The 25,685-nt window shown below is 31.5% G+C and overlaps 4 protein-coding genes across 5 annotated transcripts; all 4 read left to right on the top strand.

Annotated features, from left to right (window-relative positions):
- The first annotated feature begins 110 nt into the window (after positions 1-110).
- On the top strand, positions 111-5,079 carry Glg1 (Golgi apparatus protein 1). Its single transcript, XM_076898145.1, has 13 exons — positions 111-738; positions 839-1,819; positions 1,897-1,998; positions 2,083-2,367; positions 2,446-2,615; positions 2,700-2,817; positions 2,917-3,110; positions 3,205-3,424; positions 3,514-3,840; positions 3,908-4,087; positions 4,168-4,396; positions 4,494-4,600; positions 4,679-5,079. The coding sequence occupies exons 1-13, from the start codon at positions 415-417 to the stop codon at positions 4,841-4,843; spliced, it is 3,402 nt and encodes a 1,133-aa protein (XP_076754260.1). The 5' UTR covers positions 111-414; the 3' UTR covers positions 4,844-5,079.
- A 1,851-nt stretch (positions 5,080-6,930) lies between these two features.
- Hzg (CTD small phosphatase herzog) lies at positions 6,931-9,319 on the top strand. The gene is made up of 4 exons (XM_076898147.1): positions 6,931-7,166; positions 7,964-8,397; positions 8,500-8,685; positions 8,755-9,319. Exons 1-4 carry the CDS (start codon positions 7,097-7,099, stop codon positions 8,944-8,946), a joined length of 882 nt encoding a protein of 293 aa, XP_076754262.1. The 5' UTR covers positions 6,931-7,096; the 3' UTR covers positions 8,947-9,319.
- A 6,811-nt stretch (positions 9,320-16,130) lies between these two features.
- LOC143425401 (KICSTOR complex protein kaptin) lies at positions 16,131-18,179 on the top strand. Its single transcript, XM_076898144.1, has 7 exons — positions 16,131-16,553; positions 16,633-16,898; positions 17,008-17,174; positions 17,241-17,413; positions 17,510-17,588; positions 17,651-17,942; positions 18,045-18,179. The coding sequence occupies exons 1-7, from the start codon at positions 16,349-16,351 to the stop codon at positions 18,114-18,116; spliced, it is 1,254 nt and encodes a 417-aa protein (XP_076754259.1). The 5' UTR covers positions 16,131-16,348; the 3' UTR covers positions 18,117-18,179.
- Positions 18,180-18,335: 156 nt separating this feature from the next.
- Positions 18,336-24,862, top strand: Ttc7 (tetratricopeptide repeat domain 7). 2 transcript variants are annotated; one of them, XM_076897653.1, is made up of 15 exons: positions 18,336-18,685; positions 19,243-19,394; positions 19,522-19,690; positions 20,146-20,208; positions 21,634-21,816; positions 22,120-22,249; positions 22,395-22,531; positions 22,626-22,864; positions 22,941-23,129; positions 23,210-23,388; positions 23,458-23,897; positions 23,983-24,221; positions 24,300-24,404; positions 24,480-24,571; positions 24,706-24,862. In XM_076897653.1, exons 1-15 carry the CDS (start codon positions 18,562-18,564, stop codon positions 24,836-24,838), a joined length of 2,574 nt encoding a protein of 857 aa, XP_076753768.1. In that variant the 5' UTR covers positions 18,336-18,561; the 3' UTR covers positions 24,839-24,862. The 2 variants fall into 2 exon arrangements, with proteins under 2 accessions (XP_076753768.1, XP_076753769.1); XM_076897654.1 differs by lacking the exon at positions 20,146-20,208 and having other exon boundaries at positions 18,337-18,685.
- Positions 24,863-25,685: the final 823 nt, after the last annotated feature.

Here is a 25,685-nt window from a genome sequence, read left to right as displayed (position 1 = left end):
TAGATAGATTTATTATCCGAAACTATACTTAAATTGCAATTGTTATCTTATTTTTCAAATTACCATGCCCATGCAATCGGTACTATACAAATAATTTAATCAGCTTACAATAAATTGATATCATTTACACCCCCAAGTCCGCGTTACAAGAATATTTGAAACTAAACATGCAATTGGAACAGTGAATAACGTGCATGCATACACATGTAGCAATCTATCCGCGTAAAGTTCAGTTTTATTCGATTGCACGTAAGTGTACTATTATTTGTGACGTTAACGCTGCACGGCGAGTAATAACAGCTAAGAAAAAAAATTAAGAAAAAAGAGGAGAACTTCGTGAAAACGCGAGAACGACGTAATGTGTTTTATGGAAAGTAAATTTTATAATTGAAGAAGCAGTTTCACTTCGCGAGGATGGAACACAAAACGAATATAAGAAGCATTTTATTTATTATTTTCTTACATCTATCGGTGCTAAATTGTGCTCATTTGACTAGAACTTACTTCGACGATGTATCCACAAATAATAGTGACAATATGCCAAAAATTAGTTGGTTATTCAGCAATTCAATTGATAGTAGTTCTATTAGGGTTAAGAGAGCCAAAATAAATTTACCCGACAATAGTCTATTACAATTTATGAACATTAACTGTCGACAGACATTGAATCGTCTTTGCGGCGATATTAGCAAAAATACAGACGAATTAATGTTATTGGAATGCATTCAAAATCTCAAGGTACGTTAAATTATTTATAGTTAATAAAACAATTATATTAAAACGTTTGATGCGAGAAATAAATAATATTAATTTTAATTGTGATCATTTTATTACATAGCCAACCGAAGTATCTGGTATTGATGATGAATGTCGTCAAGCCATCTGGGATTATATTTTAAATATTACCGATAATGTAAACATAGAACGTTTAGCTAGAAGGACGTGCGGACAAGAATTAGATTCATTAAAGTGTCTTACCTCGGACACCAAACATGGAGCATATCTCTCTTGTTTAATTGATCAAAGAGAAAATGTAAAAAATCCACAGTGCATTGAATACATTCAAAGATTAGAATGGATTGCATTTAGCAATTTTAAAATTATTACTCCGTTTTCTTCCGACTGTGAGAATGATATTAAGAAGTTTAAATGTGATAAAGTACAACCTTACAGAGATATATCGCAAGGTCAAGTGTTGGCTTGTCTACAAGAACATGTTAACGAACTACAACTTCAATGTAAAAGGCACGTACTTCATGTGTCCGAGATACAAGCAGAAAATATCAATTTGGATCGTCAGTTATATTTAGCTTGTGAAACAGACCTGACCAAATTCTGTCCAAATATTAGACCTGGTAGTGGTCAAGTATATAAATGTTTAATGCAGCACAAAATGGATAGAACTATGACATCATTGTGTCAAGAACAGCTCACAAGAAGAGGAAAACTAATTGCATCTGATTACAAAGTCAGTAAAGGGCTGGTTAAAGCCTGCAAGGATGATATTAAAAGTAATCATTGCAGAAGACCTGCATACGAGGATAAAAACATAAGACTTGCACAAATTCTTCTTTGTTTGGAGTCAGCCGCAAAAAATGGCAGTAAAATTAATGGCGACTGTCAAGCTGAAATGTTTGATCATAGAAAACTGTTGATGGAGGATTATAGACTATCTCCTGAAATAGTTGATGGATGTGCTACTGATATAACAACATTCTGCAATAGTCTTGAAATTGGTGGTGCGACAATTCATTGCCTAATGGAACATACTAGAACAAAGAAAAAAAAATCAAGGGTATCCACCAGATGTCAAAGAGCGGTAATTGAACATTTATGTACAGTAATATAATATTCTAAATGTATATGTTAAGTAAATATGTTTTGACATGTTAATAGTTAGAAGAACTGATTATGGAAGCTGATGCTGGAGAAGATTGGAGAATTGATCCAATTTTACGAGAACAATGTCAACGTGTTGTCGATTTAGCTTGCAGAGATGTAAGATACAATTAATTAAATAAGAAAAGAATTGAAAGTCTAATTATACAAGTAAATAATATGTATAACTTGATTTAAATCTAGGTACATGGAGGTGATGCTAGAGTGATATCATGTTTAATGGAGCAACTTGGTACAACCAGAATGACAGAAGCATGTGAAGCTGCTCTAGTTCAAATACAATATTTTGTAGCTAGAGATTTTAAATTGGATCCTCAATTGTACAGAGCATGTAAATTCGATGCGATACGATTGTGTCATGCAAGAAATGCATGGGCCAGTGACGGGAAACAAATGGATCCAGAACGGGGACCCCTTGTGCTGCCATGTTTATATAGACATGCATATCATCCTCAAAAAAATGTGACAGTAAGAATTTGTATAGTTTTGCATATAAGTTCTTAAGTAAAAAAAGTTATACTTCGTTCTTTGGTTGATTTATTTCAGTTAAAGACAGAATGTCTCGAAGAAATTAGACGCGTCATGAGACAAAGAGCAGTAAACGTTGATTTACAACCTGAAATTGAAGAAGTATGTTTGAATGAATTAGCATCATTTTGTTATGACAAAACAGCAAAAGGAGAGGAAATATTGTGTCTCCAAGATAATTTAGAACGGTAATAATAGTGTACATGTAGTCACGTCATTTATGTTTTCTGATTTCATCTCATACATTTTTAAGTCGTTTGTTTTATTCGTAGTTTAAACAGGAATTGCAAATTTGCGGTTGGTAACTTTACAGAAGAACAAGCCGAGCGCATCGAATTAAATCCAGTAATATCGGCCGCGTGTCAACATATCATAGATCGTCACTGTGAGGTACAATAATAATTCCTTAGGAAAATTTATTTAAATATTAACATGTAATGTTTATATATATATTTGTAATATTTATAAAAAAAATTAAAAAAAAAACAGGAGGTAGCAAAGTATAGTAAAGATGAAGGTGATATGATGGAATGTCTGATAGAGCACAAAAATGATTTTGATGTGCAAGATTACAAGTGCAAAACAGCAGTGGAACATTTTCAATTAATATCATTAAAAAATTACCACTTTACTTATAAGTTTAAAGAAGCCTGTAAACCTTCAGTTAAAAGATGGTGTCCAAAGTAAGTTGATTGTTAATACACTATTTTTAATATTTTATTTTGTTAATCTGTATTAAAAAGAGGAGCTTTTAATATATTTTCATTTAATGTGTAGATCTAAAACTAAAGCAGAAGTAATAGAATGCTTAAGTACAATAATGCAAGAAGATATAATAAAAAATATACAGCATCATATACCGAAAGAATGTAGACAACAATTAAGAGCACAACTTTATCAACAAAGAGAAAATATTCAATTTGATCCTATCTTACAGGCACAATGTGCAACTGATATTAAACAGTATTGTCTTACTGTTGAACGAGGAAATTCGGAGGTATATATTATGTGTGCTTAACTTACTGAATTGTCGAATTAAAAATCTTCAATTCTATATCGATACTGAGAATTACACCATTGTTTTAGACTCTCGAATGTTTGGCAGCGCACAAATCAAAACTATCTGATGCATGTCACAAGCAATTGTTCAAAGTAAGAAGGCAAGAATTTCAAGATAGTTCAAGTGATTTTGCTTTATTAAATAATTGTCGAGCAATGGTAAGGCAATTCTGTCACGATACTAGCCGCTCACAAGCGTTAGAATGTTTAAAAAAAAATAAGGATAAACCAACATTCGACGATAAATGCAAAAACATTGTTATTCGAAGAATGATTGAACAAAACACAGATTACAGATTTAATACTGCATTACAAACAGCCTGTTCTTATGAAATTAGTAAACATTGTAAAGAGGTATGCCTTAATACGATTTTAATAAGATACCTTTTATACTCTTATACATAAAATTGTTTCTGGTTAGGTTCTACTACATGAACCTACTGATAAAGAACTTGAAGGAAAAGTAATAAAATGTTTAAAAATCAAATTTCGTGAATCTAAACTTACGATGAAATGTGAACTCCAGATGACCAACATAATCAGAGAAGCAGCCCTGAATTATCACTTAAATCCACTGTTAGCTACGATATGTGCACATGAGGTATTACTATTCATATATTTTCATAATAAACAGTTTAAAAAATATATATAATATCTAATATAATTGTACACTTGGGACAGATCGAAACAATTTGTAGAGCAGATGAAAATGATCCCGGAGCAGTAGAAGAATGTTTAAAAGTGGAATTTAATGCTGGTAATAGAGATATGCGAGAGGAATGTCGTATTGAAATTGCTGATTTAATAGGACAAACACGAGCTGATATTAATGTTGATCCCTTATTACAAAAAGCATGTGCTGTTGACGTTAATAAATATTGTAGCGATGTTCCTCAAGGCGCAGGCAGACGTACGATAAACAGATAATAATTTTATTTATAAATTCATTGTATATGTATGTTGAAAGTATATAATTGTATCTAGATCAAAATCTTATCTTTTTTCAGATATCATGTGTCTACAAAATGTATTAAAAGATAGTAACAAATCTCTAAAACCTGATTGCTACAAAATGTTAACTACAAGAATTGATATGTTTCGAAACGCAGCGAAAGTAATAAATTTTATGTTTTTAAAATATTTAAGAAAATGATAAAAATACATTTATACATCTATATTCATTTATTTGTAGCTAATTGGGCCAAACTCAATAGAAGAATTATATTCAACGGTAAATCGATCACCTGCAAGACGATACTTTATGATCGTCGCATTAACAATGATTGGCTTAATCTTCATCACTGGTTTATTTTGTGGAAGAGTAACAAGACGAACAATGATAATGAAAAACAAGTGATAAATTGTAGTGAAAAAAGTCCGTCCTCGAAGATTTTCAAATGCTGTAATTAAAAAAAAAACCAAATTGATCAAAGTACACATCGAAGATGAAGAAAAGAGAACAGAGTGATTACGTTGGTGACCTTTCTGTCAGATATCAAATTGCAAGATATTTTGCAGAAAAAAAAAATTACTTTCTATTATTATTATTTTTAATATGTATATATATATAAACTTATGAAAGGGTAACATTTACACATTATGCCTGTAATTCCACGATCTGTCATTTATAGATTTGTCATAAATGTAAAAACTGTAAAAGTTTGAATGATAGAATGTATGGTAAACAAGAAGTGATTCGCAATTAAGGTAGATTTTAATAAAAAATATATTAATAGAGACTATATATAATAAATTGAAATGAAGAATGAAATTTTATGTCAGTATTCTATACATTTGTGATATATAACAAAATTTGGTAAAAAAAATAATAATAAAATGGTCACGTTTTATTTAAGAGAATTCAACACATTATCTGGGCACAAATTACCTTGTCTTCCATTGTAGAACATTAGAATGCATACATATTAAATGCTATTAGGGATGTTTACAATGAATGAACTTGGATGATTATGTATTGTGCACTCAATACAGGACAGAATATAATATTACATATTTGTTTGAAAAATAAGGTTTCGCTCAATCTATAATAATTAAAACTTATCATTGAATATGTTACTACTATAAGTTATACATACATAAGACTAAACGTTGCATTACACAGAATACATTACGAGTAAAACATAACGGTAAAAATACTCGATTGTAGTTATATTGTTGTTAGTTATAACAAAATAATAAATTTTCTTTGTACTCGTATTCATATTGTAAAGAATATGACCTAAGTATTAGAAATAGAATTCAACTATAAAAAATTCAATATGGCTTAAACTCTCAAATAATCAAAATGAATTTCATTTAGCGAAATTGTACGTTTAATAATGTATTGCTTCGCTAAAAACATTTACCTATCCGATGTGAATTATTGGTAACAAATTGAATCTATGTCAGAAGAGTAATAGAGCGAAAACTATGAACCTTGTTCTGGTTTTGTGGCTTCAATTTTTAAGTTCGAACGTTTGTTCAACGGTCGAATGGTAGTTTGAGTGAAGACCGCAAGGAGACGCAACAGTTGCGTTCAGTGCAAGAGCCAGCAAAACACTGTAATATCAAAATCCTCCGTAGCGCAGGTTCATAACGTTGTTTGCGTTGAACGGATCAAATTATAGTTACGGAGAGTGTTATAAAAGGTGTATATCGTCCGATGTCGTGCGTGTTAAGTGCATAACATGATTATTACGAAACGTTTACAAACTCGGTGATATTACTGATACCAGTGCTGACGAATAACTGCGTTAATTTGATCGAGCAACGATATCGAGTATTGTTGAAAGATTGATGTGTGAAGTGCGTCGAAGGACATCATTGTTGAATACAGAAACGCACTCAAGAAACAAAATGCTCGCGACAAACGTCGAATCGCAATGAGCAAAGGGATATAGGTGTGGCGCGTAAAAGAGAGAGCGTACATACACATATACGTAATAGATACGTGCGTTGCAGGCTCCTTTGGAATGAAGGCAGCCAGGAATTGGATTAACTTTCCCCAGTTACGTTTAAGTTTGAAAAATCAATCGATCGTTTTGATATAATGTCAAGCGCGATCTGGCACTGCTGAATTAATCGTGTACACCGTACAAGTCGCGCTACCTTTTAAGATCGAGGATAAAATTTGCGCTAGCTCCAAGTAAATATCTATAGTGCTGAAAACACCGTGTGGGTGCGTGTGCGTGAGCGTACTCGTGCCCGTGCCTGGGCCTATGCGTCTCCATTCGCCGTGTTGTGGTGATCTTCGCAGAGGTGGCGGCGGCGGAGATAGTGAAGGTGGCGGCGGCGGCGGCGGCGGTGGCGGAGGCGGAGGCGGCGGTGGCGGTGGCGGCGGCGGTAGTAGTAGCTGTGGCGACGGTGAAGCAGACGGTGGAGGTGGTGACGGTGGTGGTGGCGGCGGTGGTGGCCGCAACGTTTCGAAGGAGAGATTTTGTACGTCGTGACTGAGTGAGTGAGTTAATGCGTGTGCGTGCCACCGCGCGTATACGCTCTCTCATTCTCAGGATCGTGCGCGCGTGTATTGTGTATGTGTATGTAGATTCTCGCGCGCGCGCATTAACGGAATTCACGATCAGACACACAGGGACTCTCAACAAATGTTTAAATGGACGCATCGTCCATTATCACCCAAGTGTCGCGGGATGACGAGCTAGGCCAATTTAATAATGGGAAAGGTAGGTGTCTGCTGCGAACACAGCTTGCCGCCTTACATCTTTTTTTTACGTTTTTCTTCCAGATGCTGGATGGAATCTGCACCTGTTACGGGACTGCACCGCACTCCTCACCTTACTTCACCTAACTTCACCCTCTTCTCTCCCCCCCCCCCCCCCCCCCCCCCCCGCCCTCTCTCTCTTACTCTCCCTAATCGCTATTCGCCTATGCTTCGCTTCCGACGTCTCTTTTCCTCTCGCCCTCGTTTTTGTCTGGCCTCGCCTCGTTTTGCCTCACCTCTCGTCAAATCGTGTCTACCCCTCTCCCTTCTTTTCTTTCACCTAAGTTTCGCGTGTGTAACTTATTTCACCGTATATCGTGCCATACCTTGCCACCGTTTTAATTCAGTTACATCGCTTCGTTTACGCGATGCTCGATATTACTCCAGTAACCCAAACAGTACAATTAAATAGAGAAAAATGTTTCTTTCCCGCTTCATAGAACTGTCAAAAGTATATATTTACATAAATATTTGATTAAAATGGTAATTTTTTTATGATAATCCTTAATCGTACATGAAACAAAAACAATCACGTTTTCTGTACCAACTTTTTGTTTAATTAGCATTACTACAGACAATGTTTACTTTTTTACTTCTTATTTCTCATATATATACTTTGTATAAACATATCCCTATATTTCATAAATGTTGTAACTGTTTTATTGGTTTTTATTTATGTACCTATTTAATATGTAAATGTATACAGAGATATTTAAATACACATGTTGAAAATATGATATTTATTTTTTCCGAATGCAGCCCAGTTACCGCAACAGAATGAAGTGGCCAGCAACAGTCCAGCTAATGGCAAAAAGCCAAGGAGACGTATACATCTGCGATCTCTATTTTGTTGCCTTGGTAGAAGACGGGGAAGTAGTTCAAAGAGTTCGAAGACAAGTTCTGTACAAGACGATGGACACGGTTCTCCATCCTTAGGAACTGAATCTCCACGGTTCCTTCTTCCACCTGTTAGACATCAGGATATGCACAAAAAGTGCATGGTGATTGATTTGGATGAGACACTAGTGCATAGTTCTTTCAAACCAATCAACAACGCTGATTTTGTCGTTCCTGTAGAGATTGATGGGACAGTGCATCAAGTATATGTTTTAAAGAGGCCTTATGTGGATGAATTCTTGCAGAGAATGGGCGAGCTGTACGAGTGTGTCTTGTTCACAGCAAGTTTGGCTAAGGTATGCACTGTAGATTATGCAAAGTATTTCTTTATTATGTACAATTTTATATTTAAAAGGAGAAGTTAGTTTAAATGTTTGAAAATTGTATCATTTACACAGTATGCTGATCCAGTAGCAGATCTGCTTGACAGATGGGGTGTTTTCAGAGCAAGACTGTTTAGAGAATCATGTGTTTATCACAGAGGAAATTATGTTAAAGATTTAAATAAATTAGGACGGGATTTGCAACAAATTATTATTGTTGACAATAGTCCTGCCAGTTACATTTTCCATCCAGATAATGCGGTAAGATTTAGTATAAAATATATACAAAATGGAATAAAAACGTAAATTGTAAAATAAATTTATTTTTAGGTACCAGTGGCATCATGGTTTGATGATATGACAGATTCAGAACTATTAGACTTAATTCCATTTTTTGAGAAACTCAGTAATGTGGAGAATATTTATACAGTCTTGTGCAATAGTAATCATCCGTATAATCAAGTACCTCCGGCTGTACAGAGTAGTCCAAGCCCAGGGTCGGGTTCGCTTGGTGCTTCCTAGCCCTACCTAAATTCTGGCCAAATAGCCAGTATAGCTATCGCTCAATGCACTCTGAGAAGAATTTTGACTGGAATATTTCAAATTGCTCGTTTGTTATGTGGCAATGGACAACCAGGTATGGCCCACTAAATGCTGGGTGTATAGTGTAAACATACCTGTTAATAAGTCGTTCTAAAAGGAGGTGAAAATTTTTATTCCTTCTGTACACCATTTGTTTCGATATGACATGAATCACAGTTGCTTTGTTATTGACTTAAGTTTTTTTTCCCATTAAACAGTAATATAGTATGCTGTTCTCAGTGTGCTAGGTATAATGAACTGATTGTATTTATCTAATTATTAACACACAGGTATTTGAAAAAAAAAACAGAAATAGCTCAATTGGTCATAACAAATAACTCGTCCAATTACACTGAAATGGAATAGACTTTAAATATAACTTACTGGTTACATAACGAATCAATGTGCGTGTTTCCGTGTTTCGGTGTACTTGAGAAATGGAGCAAATGGCAATGGTATCAATGAATGTGAAAAGTGAACATACATTTTATATTGGGTAAGTGCATATATTTGGGCTTGTGTACGCTTTAAATTTGTGCAGCGTACCTCAAGAATTATTTGCATAAAGGGATAAATTTTGTGTGAAAATCAAATTATAATATTAAGTAATGTCGAGAGAACAAATACCGAATCGGTTGGAGTCTTTTGATGGGCCATTTTATTATTTCTCTACCTACATTTCAATTACATACTGTAGTTTTGCGTTGTTTTTGTGTAGGAAACTTTAACGAGTTGTCGTATAGTATATACTGAATAACAAATTAATTAGTTTTTATATAAATTTTATGAGGCTGATAATTCCAAATAATTACAGAAAATTGTAATTAGAATTTGCTATGATTCATTAAGAAACCGCGCGTGTTTCATTTTGTTAAATAAAACATTCTTTCTTAAGAATAAGCAAAAAAAAAAAATATCGCAATATAATAAATTAGATTAGTATGCAAACATAGGAAAGATTTTTTATTTTTATTATGATTTTGTACTGAGATAATGTTTCGAACAAGTAGGCTTAAAACATTGAATCAAATACCATTAACATGTTTAAAAAAAAGTAGCTGGTTTAAATGAGAAATACAAAAAAATAGTATTCTTTACTCCAAAAGATATTTAAAAAAACAGTGCAACAGGAATTGCATGAGGTACAGAAAAAATTTGTACATGTTTAAACATCAGATAAATGCATATCATTTTCTCCCTCCAGGCAACTGCGTGGATAATGGAGCATTATGTTAATTAATCATTATAATATCATTAACAAAGTAGAATTATTTATATATAATCCATCAAGGGTAGATAAGCAAACAAATGTATGTTTACACATGTAAATATGTTTACTAACTGATAGTCGTGTCAACTTTGTACGCTTAATTCGTGCATAAGAAATGTATAGATTGCATTATACTTTCATATCCAATCAAACTACATATATACATATATTCATGCTTTTTTATTTTATTAATATTGTTGCTAATATATTTATCATTATTGATAATATGTAAAAGAAACTCTATTGCACCGTCGTTATTATTAATGCAATTTCAACTACCGCGCTTTATTAAGAATATTGTACATCGATCAAAAAAAAAAAAGAATTCATAGTCAAATAGATAGAATTTCGTAATGTCTACGAAGGAACTTTCTATTTATATACATTTGCTTATGCTTATTAACGTTCATCTCATTATAATATTGATGTATTTTCAGTATGTTTTACATAATATAACAAAAATCGGTAAATTAAATTATAATTTTCCCTCTAAAATTTATATACGCTTCTCGTGTATATATATATATATATATATATGTATATTATAATGAGGAAGTTAAAATTTTGGGAAACTGGAATGAATTTTTCGTCCCATTTTTTACTAGAAAAAATAATCGTAATAATATTTTATAAATTTTTACAATAATTTGTTGTCTTACAATGATCACTTACAATTTTAACAATATTATACATTTATAATACTGAGGTAGTTCTCTTTAATTTTAGTCGATTATTGTTGGATATGAATTTTTTCTTCGTTTCTTATCTAATGCTATGTTACTATTTATCACCGACGGAAAAGAAAGCTAACGTTGTAGGTTTTTGTTCCGAGGAAAGGGCTGGTTGTACACAGATAAAAAATGTTACATAACATAAGTCTTATACATATTGCATAATATTAAATGGCTTCCAGTTACACATTTTCTCATCAATTTTTTGCCACACATTATATGTGATGGCTCTCTAAACGGAATTAATGCCATTTCGAATTACATCCCATTTTTTAAATAAAACACGGGTTAAAGTTTATAATATTTAAGACGCAATGTATACAATTTATCGAAAGATTGTATATAACTGTTGAAAATTTATATCCAAACGTTGAATTATTTGTGTCACAATTTATGTTGATTACTACTTTTATTTAAGAAGTAACAAAATATGCTACCAAACATTTGTACTTAGAAAACGTACCTCGCCCACTTATGTTCAACAAAACTCTAAATCTTTAGAATATTTGTTTAAACCATTTTTAAACTATAGAAATATATAATAGTCGAAGTCTTGACTGCGGTCTTTATTTATACTCGCTTTTCATAAACTTATTGAACTCGTTTAAAAAGATTCAACGTTATACAAAACAGTTACTAATATCCAGAACCTCTCAGAACGCAATCGATTTAAGGAAAATGAAGATTATCTAAGCCACAATATGTACGATCTACTTCTCGTATAGAAATGTGATTATTTTCCTTCAGTATAATGCCCCATCGAAATGACTCTACGAAATTGTAGTGCACCTTCTTCGGAAATACGTACAAGAACGGGGAGAATTAACCATAGAAATTTTATATACTCCAAATTAAACCAACGCTCGTTAGACTTTTTTATCCGAAACGTCTTTTATAATGCTCTCGTCTGCCGTCTAAAAGCAGCCATAAATTTAAGGTACGATATACAAGCGATTACAATGCGATATAGCACACAATCATGTAAGCAAAGTCCTGAGAAACCACTTCTAAATTCTTCAGTCTTTCTTCTGTTTTATCGCGTAAATCTTTCATTTCTGATAGTGCACGATAACGAGACTTAAACTTGGAAAATATCGTTGTATAGTGCTGTAAGGTATCGTTGACTTGAAAGATTGGGGTAACACATGGAAGAACAACATTACATATACACACAAAATATCATGCGTCAAACAGCCGTAAACATCCTTCATGTCGTGCTTCCTTAACTAATTAACATTAACAATCCAGTGTATCGCTTTTATTGAATCCAATCTATTGAACGCTCGAGAAGAGTATTTGTAATTTCTCTTAATATAATTTACCTGCGTTTCTTTTGTCGTGTTTCGATCTTTCCAAGCATTTTGTTCTGTTTTTCTATTTTTAATAATTATTATTAATATTATGAGAATAATTTGTAATTATTACTATTATGGAGTTGTAACGTAATTATAGACAGATGTAGAAAGATTCTGAGAATAATGGCTCGTATGTTACGAGTCGAACACAACACGTTTAGATTTATCAGAAAACGTACACTGAGAAAACTGTTAGCGCATTAATGCGTGATTGAAAATATATATATAAATTTTTAATACACGATACTTTTATATAACGATGCAACGGTGTCTTCGAATTGACAGCCTTTTGCTGCTGTAATCTAAGTACCACAGCTGTTACTTTTATTTGTAAAATAGAACAAACAACATATTTTCAATTTAATTCGTTTGTAAGTACGTGATTAAATGTATTCGCTTACACGATCCATTAATTTTACGAAAATGTTTAATGTAGAGGTCTTGAACCTTTTATAAAATTCATATTTCATTGTACATCGATAGTTTTAATAAAATTAATCAACAATTTTTTTACACTTCCGCGTATAGGCGCTCGAGGTATAAGTTTTATAGTTAAATATAAAATTACTTGATGATCCAAGATGGAAGAGACGTGATGGTATTTAAAAATCAAAAACGGAAACAAATACAAATTTTATGGGGCTACTTTTATTGTGTGTGCATGAATTATTTGATTTGGTTCCATATAGGTCAACTATTTGGTGATAACAATCCAGCTGTAACAGAATCGTTAACATTTTTCTCAGCGGACTGTCGCTTCACAGCATATTCGCTGTATTACGAAATGAGGGAATATACTTTAAAAAAAAAAGAGAATGTATGCATTTGTATGTCTGTGTATATGTACGAAAGGGGAATATATGAAAGTGAGAGTATAAATGTATAGTTTAAAAGAAAAGATAAAGAGGAGAAAATAATGGTGAAAGCCGGTCGCAGAATTGAAATCACAACTTTTTATGTAAAAGTAATTTAAATCAGTTTAAGCAAGAACGAACAAAGAGAATTAGGAAAAAAGAAATTAAGCTCGAAACTTCAGTTGTTGCTCTGTTGCACACTGAATGAATAGATTATTGTATTATTATTATTATTATTATTATTATTATTATTATTATTATTATTATTATTAATTATTAGTTATTATTATTAGTTATTATTATTAATTATTACTATTATTACTATTATTATTATTATTATTATTATTATACATACGTTGTACAAAAAAAATTCGTCACAAACGGAGTGGAATTATTGGGATTTAAAGTGTCTCGCCAGGGAAGAGTATATATGTACCTATGTGAAGCGTGTCGTGGAACAGAATGAACAAAAATTGCAAAAAATATATAATAGAGTGAGGGATGCGCGAGTATGCATGTATAAAAAAAAAACAAACATAATTAACGATATTGCCTTGGTTTGTAAATAAAACTTCATTACTTCCACTAATGAAACTCCTCCTCTGCGGATATCGAACGTGTCGCGATCGATTCAAGTGGGCTCACCCCCTTCGGTTTCGTATGTTTTTTACTGAAAACCGCGGCTGATTTTTTAACAGCGAAAATATTTTGTACAGTAATGCGATTAAAAAAAATATATATATAGATATATATTATAGAAAAAAAAAAACACGGAGGTGAGCCCTGTGCGTCGTACCAGAAGAATCAGCTGGATTATGTAAACATCTCCTGCCCCTCCGACATGTCCAGTTTGCTCTGTGATTCTGTGTTTAATAAAAAAAAAGCAAAAAAATATATATTATGCATATGTATGTATGTACATGTACATATACACGTTTAATAAACGGCGCGGCGTTTAGTAGTTTTTGCATGAACCCCATACGAAAGCGATTTCCAGTTGCAGATCATTGTACATTATATACATATATGTCACAAAAGTTTTTACATTTATTCGTTTGTAATCTCGAACTCTTTGAATGAAAATTGTAATTTAATTTTCATTCTTATAAAGGGGTATGGGAAATTCTTCGCTGATTTTTATTGTATTTCAAACGTAACGATAAAATTGTAGACTAGAGAGCCATACTACTTAGCAATTTTGTTACGACATGAGATGCATTCGTAAATTTAATGATCTACAGTGTGTATAATAATACTTGATAATTTGTCATTAAAAGGAATTGATTACGTGAAATTATATTATTGTATAAAATAATTTTGGAACAAAAGTGAATGGTAAATTGATAAATGTTCTTTATATTCATATACACTCACCTCTGGGCTGAACTGAATGACATCGCGGTATATAGGTCAATCTGCTCGATCGCACACGATTAATCTCGATATTGGATTTCCGTGAACACCTCAGTGCAAGGGGAAATGTCATGATTGACGTACAGTGCGCTATGTATTCATTTATGGTAAACCGTCACTCGTACAATGGGTAGAACAAATATTACACGATATAAAAAAAGTTTAAGCTGACCATAGGATATCAAACCCTTGCAACTTGACTAATAAAAGATCAAACTGTTTAATAATCATTGGTAGAAAAGTATAAATATTTTAAATTGACATAAAGTTTGCTTCACGTTAACTCGTACATTTTTACTTTACCATTATCTGGAAATATTACCAAGTGGACCAGATAATTGAATACTATACTTATATACATTATTATTTGATTTGAATTTGTATTCATACTGAGTTGTTACATGCATTTTTAACAGAGTACAATTTACTTTTGAAATTGGCATAAAAACTTAGTTTTACTTCATACTAATTTTAGTTTTGTCTTCGAACTTGTACAGTATATATTCAAATCATAGTAATTGTACAAATATTCGATAATCGATTGTTTCTACATTAGAAAAATTGAAATATTCTAAATATTTCTTTTTGATATATACTGAAATAAAGAAAGATTTGAAATACAATTTTAAATTAACCAAAAAAGTACACCTGAAAAATCGATATATACCCAGACAACACAGCAATCTAACACTTCAAAAAGTACCAGCATATCACGGTGGCGCCCCAGGTTTCATAACGCTACAGAGGCATCACCAAGACACGGAGGTAAGAGAGAGAAAGATGCTATAAGAAAGAGTGAGACAGATGATACAGACCCTACGCTAGAACCCTTGGCGCCATCTCTGTGAAAAGTACTCAAACTGGTCGCACATCGTTATCGACAGTGAAGTAAACTCCTGAAGACTGCTAGCGCCATCTCTACGGAGAGTTTTGAAACTAATGTTCGATCGGTTTCAGCGCTCCTCCAAGAGATGGCGCTAGTAGTCTTCAGCAGTTTACTTCGCTGTCGATAATGATGTGCGACCAGTTTGAGCACTTTTTACAGAGATGGCGCCACGAATTCTTGAGCAGGGTCACATATATCTGTCTCACTCTTTCTTATAGCTTTCTTATATACCTTTCTCTCTCTTACCCCCAAAGCGGGAAATATAAAATAAATTACAATAAAACTACTGACATATACATTCCGACAACCCAACTTTGTCACGGTAAGAGCACTGTGATGTCACTTGCGCTGCGTGACATTATATATTTACTACTTTAATAAGTTTACGTTTTAATAAGTATATAAACAGTGCAGCACTTACTAACACATTAAATGAACATACATGTATAGGAAAATATTTATATCTGTATTTATATCCAATTTGTAGTTCATTTGAAACACTATTTAATGTATTACTCGTTTTTATTTTGAACCAAAAAGTATAGGTATTTTGTATCGGAGTAGATTTATGTTTTGAATCCTACAAAAAGGAATCTCACATTTTTAACCTCAAAATTCATTTCTAATTTGTTTGAAAATAACTTGAATACAAAGTAAAATGAAATGAACTGTAATTTTGAAATACAGTTTAAATAGTAATACGTCTCTAATGATTTTTAGGAACGTTTAATTTTATTTTCGGAAATCTGATACAATATAAACAAAACAATTAGATTTTAGGTACTGTTAATAATCACTGTGGATGTTAATATTTTCTTCTCTGTGAAGAAATCATGAATAATTTAACAGATGCTCATTGGTTTCCCTTAACATCGCAAGGAAATATTTATTCTATGACAAAACTGTGTTCTATTAATGGTTTCAATAAAGTACTAGTTGCATCTTTAAAAAGAAAAATATATTCCTGCGAATATCATTTGATGCCAAATCTACATTTAAGACCATTAGTCAAAGAATTACTTTTTACATATATACCCAGTTTGTAACTTTAAATACTAATGGAGATTACTCAAAACGAAATATTTTCTATGCTCAAATAAAAATGACTATTTACCAGGTGGTGCAGAAATCATATCTATTGACGCTTACAATAAATCTGACTGTGGAGATGGATTTGTAATAGGAATAACTATTCTGAAAGCTAGTACAGATACGTCCATAGAAAGGTACTTAAATATATACACGGAGGGTGCTATAGATGGAGAGGGAGATGAAGGAAGCTCGATTGAAGCTATAGCACAAAATTGTCTTATGGTGGAATTAACGTATACACCGTATCATTTGTATCATACTACATTACCACATCACAATTCTCCCAACGAGGTTATTTTCTTATATTAATAATGATTTCTGTAATAATACTTGAGAAAACTAGATGTATTCATTGTCTTGTAAATTTATAGCAGAATTATAACTTTTTCTAAGATTACAGGTTGTTTGGTTACTATCTGGCAGTGATTACAAGATACATATGATTAGAGAAGATAAATTAAATCACAGCTACAGTGAATCGTCTATTGAAAAATACTTTCCAGAGTTGCATGATATTCAAGCGATTGCAATATGGATTAATATTTACTATTACAATAATTATAAGTGGTATGACTTTACTTAATGTACATTTAAAGAAAGTATGTTAACTTACGTTAAATTTTTATTTTTTAGGAGACTTACAGTAATTGGTTGCGAATGTGGTTTGGTCATTGTAGCTATAACTAATGTTTCAGAACTGAAAATCTACCAAAGTTGGAAATTAAGATATGACAGACCTATCTCCAGTGTATCCATTTTTTCATTACGAAACAATGTTTCAAAGCCTTCCTTTATTAAATCTGAAAGTACGTATTAACAAAATAATATATCGAGAAAAGTGTTCTTGGAAAATGTTTGCACCCAATTACAAATCACAATAACAAATATTCTTCCTTATATAGATTCAAAATGTTTCTCAAATGATCAAGAAACAAAATTGAATGTTCTTATTGTAAATACAAGTAATGCTGTAGTTTTCATGTAAGTACATCTGCTTTGTATCGTGTGTAACCAGAAATACTAAAAAAACTTGTATAAACTAGGGATATTCTAAATAATGGAATGAATGAAGATATAACATTAAATGGTAGCGAGACGTCTGACTGCATTTTATGTTCCTGTATTGCTGACATAAATATGGATGGTCAAAATGAAATATTACTAGGAACGTATGCACAGGAAGTTCTTATATTTTGTTTTATAAACGATACATGGGAATTAATTGTTAGAAAATTATTTAATGCTCCTGTACACTCCATATGCTACATGGATATCACCAATGATGGAATGAAAGAACTTATTGTCCTTACACAACGGGGAGTACATATACTACAGGTTGTAATTTCTAATTAATTAATAACGTAGTATACCACTTCTGGTTGTACCATACAAAAGGCATGAGAAGAAATCTTTAAAAATTAACAATATAAATTACAGCACAACATCACTGATGTCAAAGACAAATGGAAAAAACGGTATACAAAGTTTCTCGAGGAGAATAAAATATAGTTTAAATTGTTTTGAAAGAAGATACCATTGTGAATTTTATTATTTAAAAATAATAATTATATGTATTTGTAAGTGTGTTCGTACATGTTTAGTACCAAAACCAATGAAGAGACATATTTTTATCGTTAATATAATTGTACAGCTGAATTAGATTTTTGTATAAACCTCTAAACTTGCGCATTAATAGATGCACGAATGCGCAGTTTCGATGGCATTTAAAACAACAGTTTATGCTGCGCCGTACCTACATATCGTAGAATCGATGACGTGACAGACAGTTCAAAATAGTCTGGCACGTGCTCGAGGTGGAGATTGTCATACGTGTACTTTTACGTGGTGGTGCCCACGCTCGTAACACCGATGATCGATATATTACGTTAAATCGGGGTGAACGTTACGAAATAATCCGATAACTTGTTTCATTCTTTTTTCTACGCGAATTAGAATGACAAGTAAGAAAGGACACACCCTTCGAATTGAATCAGAGATCGATAAAAACCGTGAAGAGGGAAATTGGAAAAGGGTTATAGAATTAGCGGACCATCTAAAAGTACAGTACCCAAGTAATGGTAAATGTCTTTTTTTTTTTAGAATATTTCAACTAAAATCCCACTTAAGTATTTTAATAATCTTATTTTCGATTAAACCATACGATCAGTTTTTATTAAAACTATCTGTCATGTCACAAGTTTCGTAACCTGTTTACACAAAAAAATCGTTAACTCACGTCATACATATATAAAGGCCAAATGTAATTGCTATTAAATGTGTCATTCGATGTTCAAGCATTTTTATTCTTTACATAATCTTTAGATGAAGTACAAACAATTTAGCTGTCAGTGTGCATATTATGGTATTCATGTACTTCCAACTTTTAACAAATTCCGATAATGAAATCGATCACTAATGTAAATATCTTGTACTTGCATATTGTTATTTATGTTTTTTTAATTTTACAAAGGTGATTTTACATGTTTTTATACATTTTTATTATCAAAATTTGATATCTGAAAATCGCACGATGTATAAATTGCTGTACTGCTATCAACAAACATTTCATTATAAATTGGTAGAAAACTATCATTCCATGATTTCGATTTCTATTCACGAGCATCTTCGATTACAGAATGTTTAGCAAATTTTTTATGCGGCGAAGGAAGGTTAGAAAGCTTTTTGGAACAAACTCCACCTATAGACATAAATATTGGAAAAGCTAAAAATGGACTACAAGAAACTAGGAGGTTCTTACTCCTTGCAGCAAATGAAAAAGATAAACAGGTAATTGTAATATCGTTTAAGCGTTTCCAAACGAGTAAACTCTAAATATTTGTAAATTGTATTAACGTTTACTTTGTACGCACATTCATAGACGTATAAATTTCTGAAATAATATTTTAAATTGTAGGCTTTGGTTGTATTAGACGCACATTTATTACTTGGAAAATTACACTATGCAATGGGAATGTACGAAGAGGCGCTTAAACACTACCAACAAGCTGAACTACACACCCTTACAGAAAAACCATTGCCATGTAGAAGTCTACGTATTATTGCGGAATCATATGCCATTAAAGGTTTGCAGTCATGTTATTTAAATTATTTAGTACGTTGTAGTATGTACTAGTGTATTATTATTTCTAATATCACAGTATAACAGCTTGCCATTTAAACAAAGGAATGATTTATATTTACCATAGTTTGGTGTCTTATACATTTCACTTAACAATTTGTTTTCTTAAATAATTCTGTATTTTAGAGCATTAGATTTGCGCCAAATTTGGCGGTATTGCACTTAGAGTAGTTATTCCAATATAATTGAAAGAAATGCAAACTTTTGTCTTTATCAGCAGTCTGGTACTAACAAAGGATTAAATCTTATAGACCAGGCTGAAGATAATGCCAAATCCCAAGCCCCCCTCCCCTGAAAAAGTGGTATCTACATGAATAATGATTTATTCAAACTATATAAAATTTTGTTTAGTATTATAAGCAGTATATAACTTAGAGAAAGAAAGATTGTTTACTTTAGACACAGTGAAACATTTATCCTGCCGAAGACTGCGCATTATTGCCGAGTCATACGCAATTGAAGGTTTGTATTTTGCTTCATTTTTATTTCTTTTATTTGCCATGTGTAAGTGTATGACATTTCCGTTCGTTTTTTTTACTTTATTTTAATCAGCTATTAGAATGTTATTGTACGCTTCGTCACCACAGAAAGCATCTTTTTTAATGTGATAGCCCAAATCAGAGTTTCTTCTCTGGACTCTTACAGGTATTTAACACTTTCAATGTGGGTAATGTGAAGTATGTTTTTTTTTTTTTTAAATGTATTTAAAGTATTATGTTAGAAGCCCTAGGTAGAGCTTTGCTTTTCCATATGTGTTCAGTAAAAGTTTTATGAGCAGCATATATTCAAACTATATGTGATTTTTATTATTTCAGGCCTTCCTGCAGACAGCTTTATATTTTACAAAAATATATTTTTAGTATCTTGATTGAATCTTAATATTCGGTTCCGCATTGAATGTGTTAAAACGTGTATTATGCTGTTAATATTATTTTCAAGCTTTATTATGCTGTTAGTATTAATTTCAAGAAATTAGTTGAACTGAAATGCAAAACGGATGTTTTTCGAGTAAACTACAATAGCTCATAACATTCTAATTATGTAACTGTAATGTGTATATATATAAACTATTGCTTTTAATTGTATACATTAAGTCGTTTTATTTTATCAAAATTGAGGAAGGACCTGTTTATCTACAAAACTGAAAGATATTGTTCAATTAATGGTAACTATATACTTACTTATTTTGAATGAATGTTGATGCATTGAATGCATGTTAATTGATATTGATTTTAGTTTAACTTATTTTTTTATTTATTTGTGAATCACTGTAAATTCACTGTACACTAGTCCAATATTGGTGTAATATTTTTTTGTCATATGTTTTGTAAAAATAGATTTTTATTTTTATTATTTTATTTTATTTGCAAAAGTAATTTATTATTAAGTACTTCAAGTACTCAAAGCAGTCTGAAATAATTATCATATTGAGTTGAATAAATTTAATTCCTATATTTTAAAAATAATTGGAATATGTTTAGTTAAGAACAAAATAAACTTAGTTGTCTATAGCTTTTATGTTTGTAATTTGTTACGTGAATTGGGAATATAATGTGTCCAATGTTAATCATTTTTTATATTTGGTATATTCATGTATCGCAAATCATGTTTAGCAATATATTCATATCCAATTGTACATACTAATACATGTTTACATACAGGTAGATCTTTTTGGTATATGGTATACATAAATAATTATAGGTTTATGATAAAAAAATATTGTAGCTTTAATCATTTTATTTAGATGGTTTATTTTTCACGAATAAAGTTTTCTATATTTGAAAAGGTATACTTTTTAGTACCAAAAAGATATTACATTTTTTGTTTATTATATCAACTTTTTTCCACGATATCATTGCTTTATTTAATGTTTTTTATTTACAATAGGTCTTTGTCTTGAAAAATTGCCACCGAATTCTAAATCAAAATACAAAATAGCAGAATGGCAAGAACAGATTATCAAATGCTATGAAATTGCGGGGGATTTAACGTTGGTGTACTTACAAGAACAAGACAAAATTGCAATGCAACATCAAAATGGCACGATCACCATAAATAGTAACAATGCAGGTAATGTATATTAATGTTCGAGCACATTCTTTTCCATCGGACAATGTTAATTGGCACTGATTGATTTGTAATTACGTAATGAATATACAAGTAATATTGTAATAGATATAATAAATAAAAAATAATGGAGTAGAACTCTATTTACTTGAATAAATCTGCTGAATTAAACTGATTTTGTTCATGAGAATATTGTATTAACTTATGTTTGTTTGTATTCTTTTCAGGTGATTTTATAGGATTGTTGGTGGAATGTGACAAAACTTGAGTTTTGTAGTTAATACGTTAATATCATTTGATCAACAGGTACATATTCTTCTCAGTCTTCGTTTTGTTCTGCGAAACATATCGGGCCAATTTTGGAAACTGCACTGCAAAGGGCACCCATAGTGTACATTCAAACTGGTAATATTCAAGGTGCAATAAATCGTTACAGGTAATCAACTGTTTCTATTAATAAAACGAATGCGAATAAGAGAATGATAAGAAGAAGATGATAGCGATAATAAATGCAATTTAGAAGATTGTTCAAGAAATTAAATAAAACAAATTTTTATTCACAAAATTAAATAACTTACAAGGGAAATTTTATCCGCTGTGGAATCTACAACAACTCAAAGTCTTAGAGTTACTTTAACGAGACAATTGGCGGAAGTATTAGTTCGAGGAATTAGCGGTGCTGAATACAAAGCTCCGGAAACACCAAATGATACAACAGGTAATGTAAACGAATGAAATAATATCTGTTGCGATAAAGTTTAGTATCAAATGGAAAATAGAATATTAACATCATGCATTACATTTTTCGTTAGATTCTCCGTGGAAACCAAAGAAATATTTAGGCCCTAATATGTTTGTGCCAAGAAATGAGTATGAAGAAACAGTCTTATTATTGCTAATAAGTGAAGCTATGGCAGTTAGAAATGCTGTGCTTAGCCAATCGCCAGAGTTTAAAGACGCAAGAATACATGCTTTTGAAAATGCTACTGCAGTATATGATCTTCTCACAGTAGTTGTTGTAAGGTGGAGTCAAGTGGATTTGCTATACGAGGTAAACATAGTGATATAAATTAAACGATATTCATTTTTAATTAAAGATTTACTTATATTTAAATATATGTTAATAGTCATTTGAGAGGGCAATGAAATTCTCTCATGAGGAAGCGCATGTATGGACTCAGTGTGCACTGTGTTTGATTAGTATGGGCAGATATATGCACGCGTATAGAGTTTTAAAGGTGGTTGCAAGATTATCTCCACAAAAAGCAATGCCTTGTCTTTTAGCCGCGAGACTGTGTTACGAACAGTTGAATATGGTATAAAAATTAGTTTTATATTATATCTCATCGCTGCAAATAAGATAACGTACTAAAATTATATTCAAATAAAATGATAGATAAAAGAAGGTATTGAATGGAGCCAAAAAGCTCTTCAAAGGGAGACGTCGAATTCACAAGGAATGCAATCGAGATGTCACCTTTACATTGGTATTGGACATAGCATTCTTGCTGCAAACACCATAGTAAAAATGGATAAAACTTATCACACAAAAGCAGCTTTAGAATGTTTTCAAAAGTATGTACATATTATATATAAAATAAGAGATAAGTTGAAATATTGCGACATCATATGTTCGTTTAATAGGGCACAACAGAGTGATCCAAATGACCATTTGGCCGAATACTATTTAGCTCACGAATATGCGATTAATAGACAAATTAACGACGCGATGGTTCATGTGAAAATTGCATTGAACCTTCGGGCAGAACACATTCCGTCGTTGCATTTATTGGTATTACTGCTTTCGGCTCATAAGCAATATTCAGAAGCGTTGCATTTAATAAACAGCGTCCTAGAAGAATATCCGGATAATTTGAATTTTCTTTATGTAAAAGCGCATCTTGAGTTGCGAAGTATCGGTGGTGAGCAAGCGTTATTTACCATAAGGCATATGCTACTGCTTTGGAAGAATTTGTACGAAGATCAGACTAATGCTAACTGTAACGAACAACATAGTGAAAAACGCAGTGAAACTAGAAGCGTCTTTCAATTGTACGCTTCTGAAATGTCTGACAAAGATTCTAGTACGTATTTAATATATACATATATTTTATTTCAATCATCATTTTTTTAATTCAATTGTACTGTAAATATCAATACTCCAAACAGGTTCCTTGCATGCACAGTCACTAGCTGCTTCAAGAGTAGAACAAGCTTTATCTGAAGTTGCATCTTCGCTTAGTTCTTTCACTCCAAAGCCAGGACCACAAAGGGCATGGCTATTACAATTACAAGTTTGGTTATTACTTACCGAAGTGTATCTAGTTTTAGATCAGCCAAATGGCGCTGTGCTTTCCTTGCAAGAAGCCACGAATATTTTTCCACTGAGCCATCATATTATGTATACAGTAAGATTCAGTAATATTGCTATCTTGTACAATTTCATTATAAAAACATAATTCAGTGAAGATTACTTCTTATTTCAGCGGGGCCTTCTTCATGAATATAAATTGGAATATATGGAAGCAAAACAATGTTATCAGAATGCAGTGTCGATTAATCCGTCACATATCAAAAGCTTACAGCATTTGGTATAATTTGTTAAATAATAATTATTCCTGAATTAAACCAGTATATGATTATTCACAAATAATTTTAATTCTTAGGGTTTAATTTATCATTATCTGGGAAGTCAGAGATTAGCTGAAAAAACTTTACGGGATGCTGCCAAAATTGATCCAAATTCTCACCAAACATGGTATTAAAAAATATATTATTTATATATATTACTATATATTAATAACTATTTATACCTACAAATGCAATATTATGTTTGACAATAATTAATATGCTATGACACCTTCATTTAATTAAATTTTTCTATTTTGCAAGGTATAATTTAGGAAAGGTATTGGAATCTTTGGGCGAAGTAGAAGCAGCAAGTGATTGTATGGCAACAGCATTGGAAGTAGAAACTACAAATCCGATATTACCAATTCTCTCGATACCAGTAACATTCGAATGATTCAAACTTTTAATTGTTAAAAGATCACGATCTATTGTGCAACAATTGACATTTCTTTGTCCTTGTGGCAATAGTACCTGCTTATCTCTAAACTGTTGCATTATTGTACAAATGAATAGATTCTTTAAAGAAAATTAGAACTGTGCAAATAATTTAATGATAATCAATGTAAAAAATCTAATAAAAAGAAATAGCTATAAAACATAAAACTATTTTTTCTTAACAATTTTCTTCAAACATTCAAGGCTGTACTTATTCAATTAAAATAATGGTATTAGAAGTACCTTGTTTATAATTATTTATTTTTATATAACGTTATACGTATGTTATACTATTTTTATCTTAATGGTACTACATTGTTATATATAATTCTTATGTACTTCAATATTATATTGTTGTTGTATAATTAAGAAAACATTAAAGCTATAATTAAACTATTGCTGAATACACATGCATTTAATAAACATTAGTGAACGGAATATTATTTCACAAAAATCTTGTCCCATCAAAATATAAAATATATATTTTGTTAAAAAACAATTCGCAAATTTATTGTTATCAGGTAGAAAACACTGAAAATTGAAAGAATTAATTTCTGCTCTCATTTTCTTCGTATGTTGCGAATAATTTCGAAATATTCACTATATTTATATAATATGTAAATACTCTTGAAAAGGGACGAGTACATTCTATAAAAATATTAAATTAATGTATTGGCTATTTAACAAGTTATAGCTAACTTTGTGCGCTTCTATAATTTATTATGGTAGAAATATTTTTACATTGAATATTGATTGATTAAAATAAATTCTAGAATTTCTCTACCAATATTTATAATTCAATACTT

This window comes from Xylocopa sonorina, chromosome 7 (assembly GCF_050948175.1).
Source record: "Xylocopa sonorina isolate GNS202 chromosome 7, iyXylSono1_principal, whole genome shotgun sequence".
Taxonomy (NCBI): domain Eukaryota; kingdom Metazoa; phylum Arthropoda; class Insecta; order Hymenoptera; family Apidae; genus Xylocopa; species Xylocopa sonorina.
The sequence above is the reverse complement of the archived record's forward strand: the minus strand, read 5'-3'. Positions and strand labels throughout refer to the sequence as shown.

Coding starts and splice junctions, on each gene's coding strand:
- LOC143425401 (XM_076898144.1), top strand. CDS start 16,349: ATGAATAATTTAACAGATGCTCATTGGTTTCCCTTAACATCGCAAGGA. Junction 16,554..16,632: donor ACTTTTTACATATATACCCA/GTTTGTAACTTT, acceptor ACTATTTACCAG/GTGGTGCAGAAATCATATCT. Junction 17,414..17,509: donor TTCCTTTATTAAATCTGAAA/GTACGTATTAAC, acceptor TTCCTTATATAG/ATTCAAAATGTTTCTCAAAT.
- Glg1 (XM_076898145.1), top strand. CDS start 415: ATGGAACACAAAACGAATATAAGAAGCATTTTATTTATTATTTTCTTA. Junction 1,999..2,082: donor TCGATTTAGCTTGCAGAGAT/GTAAGATACAAT, acceptor ATTTAAATCTAG/GTACATGGAGGTGATGCTAG. Junction 3,111..3,204: donor GTTAAAAGATGGTGTCCAAA/GTAAGTTGATTG, acceptor TTTAATGTGTAG/ATCTAAAACTAAAGCAGAAG.
- Hzg (XM_076898147.1), top strand. CDS start 7,097: ATGGACGCATCGTCCATTATCACCCAAGTGTCGCGGGATGACGAGCTA. Junction 8,398..8,499: donor TCACAGCAAGTTTGGCTAAG/GTATGCACTGTA, acceptor TCATTTACACAG/TATGCTGATCCAGTAGCAGA. Junction 8,686..8,754: donor TTTTCCATCCAGATAATGCG/GTAAGATTTAGT, acceptor ATTTATTTTTAG/GTACCAGTGGCATCATGGTT.
- Ttc7 (XM_076897653.1), top strand. CDS start 18,562: ATGACAAGTAAGAAAGGACACACCCTTCGAATTGAATCAGAGATCGAT. Junction 20,209..21,633: donor CGAGTCATACGCAATTGAAG/GTTTGTATTTTG, acceptor TATTTACAATAG/GTCTTTGTCTTGAAAAATTG. Junction 21,817..22,119: donor CATAAATAGTAACAATGCAG/GTAATGTATATT, acceptor TTTGATCAACAG/GTACATATTCTTCTCAGTCT.